The sequence below is a fragment of the Lolium perenne genome, chromosome 7, assembly GCF_019359855.2.
Source record: "Lolium perenne isolate Kyuss_39 chromosome 7, Kyuss_2.0, whole genome shotgun sequence".
In the NCBI taxonomy this organism is placed as follows: domain Eukaryota; kingdom Viridiplantae; phylum Streptophyta; class Magnoliopsida; order Poales; family Poaceae; genus Lolium; species Lolium perenne.
The window spans coordinates 97,041,754-97,049,899 of record NC_067250.2 but is presented as its reverse complement, the minus strand read 5'-3'; the positions used below and the strand labels follow the sequence as shown (position 1 = coordinate 97,049,899).

The 8,146-nt window shown below is 43.5% G+C and overlaps 1 protein-coding gene and 1 long non-coding RNA gene across 2 annotated transcripts; one reads left to right on the top strand and one right to left on the bottom strand.

The window, feature by feature from the left end:
• Positions 1–997: 997 nt before the first annotated feature.
• On the top strand, positions 998–3,199 carry LOC127316566 (basic helix-loop-helix protein 80). Its single transcript, XM_051346998.2, has 8 exons — positions 998–1,408; positions 1,546–1,686; positions 1,774–1,839; positions 1,950–2,018; positions 2,130–2,213; positions 2,324–2,467; positions 2,587–2,733; positions 2,882–3,199. The coding sequence occupies exons 1-7, from the start codon at positions 1,127–1,129 to the stop codon at positions 2,677–2,679; spliced, it is 879 nt and encodes a 292-aa protein (XP_051202958.1). The 5' UTR covers positions 998–1,126; the 3' UTR covers positions 2,680–2,733; positions 2,882–3,199.
• A 915-nt stretch (positions 3,200–4,114) lies between these two features.
• LOC127312771 (uncharacterized) lies at positions 4,115–5,012 on the bottom strand. The gene is made up of 3 exons (XR_011749890.1): positions 4,856–5,012; positions 4,536–4,749; positions 4,115–4,434 (listed from the first exon to the last, which is right to left on the bottom strand). It is a non-coding gene; the product is annotated as an uncharacterized lncRNA (long non-coding RNA).
• Between the last annotated feature and the right edge of the window lie 3,134 nt (positions 5,013–8,146).

Below are 8,146 nucleotides of genomic sequence, written 5' to 3'. Positions count from 1 at the left end.
TGGTATATTTCCAGCACTGAGTTGGCAAAGACTTCAGAAATAAACTAAACTTGTTTAAAAAAAGTTGGCAAAGACTTGGTTCATTTTTGCATTCAGGATCAGCTAGTTTTCTAAGGAGTGTCCGACATACTGTTAACCATGCAAAACGGTTACTAACCATTAGATAAGTGTAGTTTTTTGATAAAAAATATTAATATCGCGAAGACACCAATTACATCTAGCCCGTGCAACAACATCATACCTTAATGACTGTTGGACAAGACAACGCCTAGGCAACGCTTAATCACGCGTAGGCACTAGGCGATGGATAAACGCCTCGTTTAGAGCATAAGCAGAAGTCTAGGCAGTGCAACCAAGAAATTTTTTTCGTCCACGGTACCATAATTCACTAACAAGCTAGATGGGCATTATTTTAATGATAGTTATTAGAAAATTACGCATTTACATACTCTAGATTAATCTGTATTCACATATAATAATCCATATACACAGTTGATGGTATAAATTATTCCCGCCTCGCTTAAGCATCGCCTAGGCACTAGGCAAATGACAACCGCCTCGCTTACGCCTAGCGCTTTTTCCAACCTAATGGAAATACAGATGCATACAACAACAAAGAAACTAAGAAAGTTAAAATTCCGCTATAGTGTTCTAGTTCTTACAGCAGTAGAAACACCACCATGACAACATCTGAAGTCTAAGTTCTCCAAAAAACGACGCCCCAAAAATAAAAACGGTGCACAGCCACTATAGTAGCCTGCAGATCATAGACTTAGATCATAGATAACTAGTTGAATTCTGCATATATTGAAAAATTGTTACCACGAGTCCACAAACTGTCCCAAGACACAGGGCCCCTCTCTTAACACTGCCCACTGCAAACATATCCATGAATAGAGATTAAATGATTTGGTCTTATCACCTCTCTTTTCTCTCAACCTCCTTTCTCTCTCCCTTTTCTTCTAGCCTCCTGAGTTTTTATATAAGACGGCATGAGCATCCACAGGGAGCAAGCCAAATTCGTTTCTCCGCTCTACTCTCGGCCAACAAGTGGTAGTCCTCCTCTGCCCTGAACAAACCACCACTCGAACATCACAAAGATTCAGGCACAGAGCCCAATCCAACAATGGCAGACTTCTCCTCATCCCACCACCACTCTCTCCTCAAGATCCCTGCGGCCTTCACCACCGTTGATACCTCCACCCCTAACCTCTCAAGCTTCTTGCTTTACAACCAGACCAGCCATGGCCAATCTCCATCAACTCCAAATACAAGTGCAGCCATGCAGGATGATGCCTCACTGGAGAGCTCCTCTGCTGTTCTTGACTCTCAGCAGGGCAGCGCATCTGTGGAGAGGAAGAGGAAGGCCACAGATGAAAGTGCCACACTTAGCTCTGCTCACTCCAAGGTATAGCCTAATTAAGTGACAACCAGTTGCGACGCATTCTGTTTTTTTTTTCGAAATGGGGAGCCTAGCCCTTTGCATTCTGTTTGTAATAAACATTGCAATTAAGAACTTTGTTGCCTTAATTTGCCAATTTCTAGGACTGCAAGGATGGCAAGAGTAGGAGAGGGAAGAGGGAGAAAAGCAGCAGTGACCAGGACCAGGAGGAGGCACCCAAGGGGTACATCCATGTGAGGGCAAGGAGAGGGCAGGCAACAGATAGCCACAGCCTTGCAGAGCGGGTACGCACAGCGAACGCCACACACACACATACGCACACATTTTCTCCTGGCATCTTATTGATCTTGGTGGCATTTCTCTTTCTCTAGGTGAGGAGGGAGAGGATCAGTGAGAGGATGAGGTTGCTTCAAACACTGGTCCCTGGCTGTGACAAGGTCAAAATTAGTCTGTTTCTAGTTCAGTTGCTTGTCATCTACATGTCTTTGCTTCATGCATGCATGCAGGGCTCTAACTTTGAGAGGAAACACATGCTGCTTTTGTGCAGGTCACTGGAAAGGCACTCGTTTTGGATGAGATCATCAATTATGTGCAGTCCCTACAAAACCAAGTTGAGGTAAATAGACCATATGTGAAAAAAGAAGAAGAAAAGAAGACCAAATGAACATTGATGCTTAATTGTGACATTTTCTTTTGTGGGTAGTTGACTTCTTTACTTGTAATGCAGTTCCTTTCTATGAGGATTGCTTCCATGAGCCCAGTGCTGTATGGCTTTGGACTGGACGGTGATGGCCTCCATGACCAGACACAAGTATGTGGCAGTATATAAAACCATTACTTGCAAAACAATGAATACATTAATTGGTCTACATTGATCTCAAGGTGTTCAAAAATGTATTTTGAATTCTTTTACTTATGCAGAAGATTGGAGGCATGTTCCAGGAAGCCCTCGCGGTGCCTGCTCCAGTGATGAACCAAGCTAGCCCTGCTGCATCTCAAGCAGTCATTGACACCACGTCCTACCCACTGCAAAGCCATGGGGGCATCTCTTTCTCCCAGTCTCAGGTCGGCATGCATGCCCATCAATGCCTCTCTTTAGCTAAACAATATATGCATGCAAAGCCCCAAATTGGTATCCATGGCCTAACCATTTTACCCCAACTGTGTGCATACAATTTTTTCAGGACAATGGAAGTTACCTGATGCAATCAGTGGGGGAGCAAAGACAGGAGCTGCTCAATCAATTGGTGTTCAGCAACATGTGCTCTTTCCAGTAGAGGAAGAGAGAAAGAGAGAGAGAAAGCAAGAGAAGGAACCCACATTGACAATAGGTACAACATATATGCATGCAAAATCCATTAAATTTTATGTCTGTTAGGCCGAGTTACCACTAGCTTATGTAATCGTGGAGTATCTAGAAAATAATATTATTTACTTATCCTAACAAACCATTTTTTTTTATATTTCTTACCTGAACAGGCGGAAATAATGCTGCAAGATTGGTAGGAGCAGCAGATGAGTTTGTGATGTTGGATCTAGTGATCCATCCCCTTGTCTGGATGCAGCAGTCTACAGCAAGTAGAGTTTGCTTGCTATGCTACACATTTTCGGAGACCAGTAATATTTGTAGCAAGCAGCATCTTAATTGATTAGACATTGTCTCTGAGTATTTAATTATTTCATCAATGGATTCACTGTCACCACCATATAAATATGTTGTGAACTTTGAGCAATCAGTGTTGTTAATATAAAAGAGGAGCTCTTTGCACTGTTCAAACACAGTGGATGTTTCATTCAGACTATGAATCTCAAGATCTGCTTATATTTCTGTTTTCACGATGAGATCTGCTTATCTTTACAGTGTGAGGATAAAGATTCTTCAACTGTTCCAGTTTAATAATTTAATTTCAAGGGCAAAGTGAAATGGCAGTTTCAGTGGATGCTTAGTTCATCTGTTCCCTGGTTCTCCTGCATCGGTTATGGGCAGAGCAAGCCATGAACAACCTGTGAATTGACTTCATGTCAGTGAGTCAGTCAGCCCTCTTTGACCAATTGGATATAGCCTCTAAACCCTTTCCACCTAGAAATCAACCTAACATATATGAACATTGTATTATTATCAATACAACATGCATGTTCAATTTTTTCCTAAGTTATGTTGCATAAAATAAATAAACTAAAACAAGATTGGAACAAACTATCATATATTCAGAACGGGGGCAGATCTAGAGCATAATAATAGGACCAAGCGACTCCGACATCTTGGCATCCAGTGTAAGTATGGCTCCGTGAATGTAGTTGTTTGCACTTAGGTAAGGTGTATTGCCGTCCAATGAATACGATATAATCGGGATAGTTTTTAATAATATTTGAAGATTATTTTCACTTTTCTAATAATTTTGCAGAATTATAATAACTCAATTACATAGATACTACATTAATTTAATAATCAAAAGAAAATCATAATGAAAGTTTTAGCCATCCAATATTCTTGACATTTTGTATGATATGCCAAGGTATTTTGTAAGGTTTTTTAAGAATATTTATTTGCGCATTTATTTTTATATATGTATTTTACATTGCATTTATTTTCTAGACACATAAAATAGAACGGAGGAGGCACCTGCATATATCATCGCAACTCTCTTTAGTTCTCATGCTATGTGCCTCATCTTGAACTCGGCGCTTGTCCACCAATGGACCATAGCCCGGTAGACTCCCGGTCTGGCATGACCTACGAACGGAGGAGGCACCTGTATATACAAAATACACATATTAGTGAAAGGCGCACGGAGTTGGGCATTGCATACAAAAAAATACACATATTACCTGCAAGTACTGCCATGGCTCCATAAGGATATCTCGGGCTTGAGACCTATTCTATATCGGCATCTTGCGCTTCTCGGCGTACCATCTTCGGACGCAGCCCACACGCGCCTCATGCATAGTGTCAATGACTTGCTTTGTAGCCGCCCTGCAAGACTGGGCAATGCACACCGCGGGGGATAATCCGGGTCCATCTGAAAGTAAGACTACAAGCAAGATGGACATGGGTTAAAAGTGGCAGAAATGCATTAGTTCAACTATTTTTAACCTCAAGGTTACCAAATGGTTAGTACTCGAAGAAATTTACCCAGAACTTCTTGATGACCCTCGCCTGGCAGTGCATGAGGTACTCCTGCTTCGTGCCCAAGGGATCTCTTGCTAGCTTGTAGTGCCTCCAACTCCAAGCTATCTCCCAATAATAATTGGGCATTTTTACAGCTCCAGGGAAGTATTTTCTGATGATGCATCCAAGGATGCTCGAGTAGGTGCGCGTATGCTTCCCATGCTCATACTCGAACGAACTACACATAGAGAAGCCAAAAAGGGTATTAGCAAAAGATGATGAATTAATTACTATAATATCAAAATCAAAAGCTGAAAGGTTGTGAAAAATAGTTAAGTGCTCACTTTTTTCCGCTCGGTGTGAGCACCACACTCCTATCCTTTTTCTCCCACCAGTCCATACTAGGTAGTAACGCCCCCCTCCCCCCTCGCATGTACGGAGTCGTCGTCCCAGGCTACTGAGGCATCCCCGTGTACGCGGGCTCAACGTACTCGTTCGGTTCCTTCCATACCCTCGCCTCACCCTCCTCGCCCTCGAAGTCAAAAACAGGCAGCTCCTCCTCCTCCTCCTCCTCACTCTCCGAGTCCTCACCCTCCTCGTACTCCCCCTCCTTGTGCTCCCCCCAGTCCTCCTCCTCGTCAACGGGTGGGGGAGAAGGAGTACGTGGTCGTCTACCCTTCCTCCTCGTAGTGTGAGCAGGACTAGGTGGTCGTCTATCCACCCTTCTCGAAGTGGATCTTGAAGCTCTTTGGTCTGGCTTCGAGAGAAGGCTCGACATGGCCCTAACTTTCTTCGCGGCCTTCTTCACTAGTCCTCCTCCTAGCATGTTTGAATCACCTGCATTCACAAAAAAAGTACCGATTAGATAGAGTTCTTAGAATACAAAGTGATGTAGATGAAGGAAGAACGCAATATTTAGAATACAACCTCGCATGATACAAAATGATGTAGATGAAAGAAGAAATTAGCAAAACAAATAAAGTAAAATACATAGAGTTCGTACAAGACCATACCATAGAGTTCTTACAATGGCAATAATTAAAATACATAGAGTTCTTAGAATAGACTACTTTTACAATCACTATTACATAGAGGAAGACTAAGAATTTCATAAGCCCGTTTCTTGATCATCGCGAACAACCAACGGGCCACAAGTTTCGTCATCTCTATCACACTGCCCTCAATAATCAGGGATATAACCTAGAGGCGGTTCCGTTGACTCAACGGTGTCTAGGCCTTCTTGGAACCTGGCAAGCAAATTCAAGTCTTGTGCGCTCTAAACCTCCTCGACCACATCGTCTTCCTCCTCAACATCCTCGACTACATTGTCTTCCTCCGCTACGACCATGTCATCATCAGTCGACAAGTTGATAGTGAAATTCCCTGGGAGCCCTTCTTACTGGAAAAACTCGCCGTCATATGTCGAGGGGTCAAGGCGACAGTAATCTTCATTGTCTGGCTTAGGCGGCCTATTGTGTGTCGGCACCGTGATCACGACATCCCAGCCATGTAGACGTTTCTTCGGGTTCTTGCACGGGTACAAGAGGTAGAATACTTGAAAGGCATGGGAAGCCAAAATATATACATCATCTCCTGTGTAAACATAGCTTCGCTCAATTCAACCAAGACAATTCCAGGTTTCCGTCTTACCCAATGCGGTTCGAACCAGTGACACTTGAATACAACGGGATCTAGGCCTTTGCCGAAACCATTAGACAGCTCATATATCCCCTCGACTCTACCATATTACTGGAGCTTATCTGATCTTTGCCGTGTGTTGTTTCTGGTCTTTGCCGTGCCATTTTTTTTGCCGTGCGTTGTTTCTGGGCTTTTGACGTGTGGTGTTTCTTTGTCGTGTGGCTTTTTTTTTGTTTTGTCGTGGTTTTCTTCTTCGCCGTTTACTCGTCTCCCTTTTTTTTCATGGCAAAGGGCTCTTTGCCGTGCAACAGCGCACGACAAAGGTGCAACACACGACAACGATGATTTTTCCGGTAGTGGTTGTAGATTGGCTTCTGATGCCTCGAGACACCCAAGCTAGCGCTAGATGCGCAATGAGCGGTGGTCTAATCGATAAGCAAGGAGGACCCTGTTATATTGTGATCCAAATTCCAAGAAGAGGCTAACTTCTGACGAGCGAAGAGAGGCCCGTCGCTACCGTCTATATATATTCCCTGTAAGCTGCCGCTAGGGTTTTGTCGCATCATTGTACACCCACGGCGTTTGTAAACACCACCGAAATAGTGAAGTTTTGCTGGTTGACGCCCGTGGTTTTTTCCTTGTGTGTTGCAAGGGTTTTCCACGTTAAAATCTCGTGTCCCCTGCAGTGTTTTACTTTTCGTTCTTCGTTTATTATGCATCTCGATTATAACAAGTGGTATCAGAGCCCGTGTTCTTTGGATCTAGGGTTTACGAGATGTCGTCACTAAAGTTTGATCTACCACAGCTGGACTACACCACGAGATTTGCTTTGTGGCAAGTGAAGATGAGGGCGATTCTCGCCCAATCTTCAGATCTGGATGAAGCGATCGATGCTTTCGGCGAGAAAGCGAAGGATACCTGGACCGATGCAGAGAAGCGGAAAGACCGTAAGGCTTTATCGTTGATTCAACTCCATCTATCCAATAATATTCTACAGGAAGTGCTGCAGGAGAAAACCACCGCCGAGTTATGAGTTAAACTAGAGGAGATCTGTTTGTCCAAGGATCTCACGGGCAGATTGCTCGTGAAGATGAAGCTGTTCTCGCATAAGTTGCAAGAGGGAGGTTCGGTAATGAATCACCTATCTTCCTGGAAAGAGATTGTTTCTGATTTGCAGTCTATAGAAGTTAAGTATGAGGATGAGGATTTAGGTCTTCTTCTTTTATGCTCGCTGCCTAATTCTTTCAGTAATTTTCGTGACACCATATTATTGAGCCGCGACAAACTAACTCTCGCGGAAGTTTATGATGCTCTCCAACAAAAGGAGAAAATAAAATCTATGGTGCAGGCTGAAAGTTCGTCCTCCAAGGCGGAGGCATTAGAGGTCCGTGGCAGGCCTGAGCAGCGAGATAACTACTACCACAACAACAGAGATAAGAGCAAGGGCGACAGAGGTCGCTCAAAGTCCAAAGGACGTGACAAGTTCTGCAGGTATTGTAAGAAATCTAACCACAATATTGATGATTGTTGGAAGCTGCAGAACAAGGAGAAAAGGAACGAAACTTACCAACCGAAAAATAATGATGGTAATGGTAAGGCTGCCGTTGTCACCGGTAAGGGTGAGGCTGCTGTTGTTGCTGCTAATGATGGTAGTGAAAGTTCTGATGGAGATTGCTTAGCTGTCTTGGCTGCATGTGTTTCACGTGATGATGAATGGATTCTTGATACTGCATGTTTGTTTCATATTTGCTGTAACAAAGATTGGTTCAGTTCTTATGAGTCTGTGCAGAGTGGAGATTTTGTGCGTGTGGGGAATGACAACCAGTGCAGCATTGTTGACATTGGTTCTGTTCAGATCAAGACCCATGATGGGATGACACACACGTTGACAGGAGTGAAACACATACCCTCCATGGCGAGGAATTTGATCTCTTTGAGTACCCTTGATTGTGACGGGTACAAGTACAAAGGTGGGAACAAACTTTTGAAGGTATCAT

What these genes read in the sequence shown, in the direction of transcription:
- LOC127316566 (XM_051346998.2), top strand. Translation starts at nt 1,127, where the DNA reads ATGGCAGACTTCTCCTCATCCCACCACCACTCTCTCCTCAAGATCCCT. An exon ending in GCCACAGCCTTGCAGAGCGG is followed by an intron (nt 1,687 to 1,773) that starts GTACGCACAGCG and finishes CTCTTTCTCTAG; the next exon opens with GTGAGGAGGGAGAGGATCAG. An exon ending in TGGTCCCTGGCTGTGACAAG is followed by an intron (nt 1,840 to 1,949) that starts GTCAAAATTAGT and finishes GCTTTTGTGCAG; the next exon opens with GTCACTGGAAAGGCACTCGT.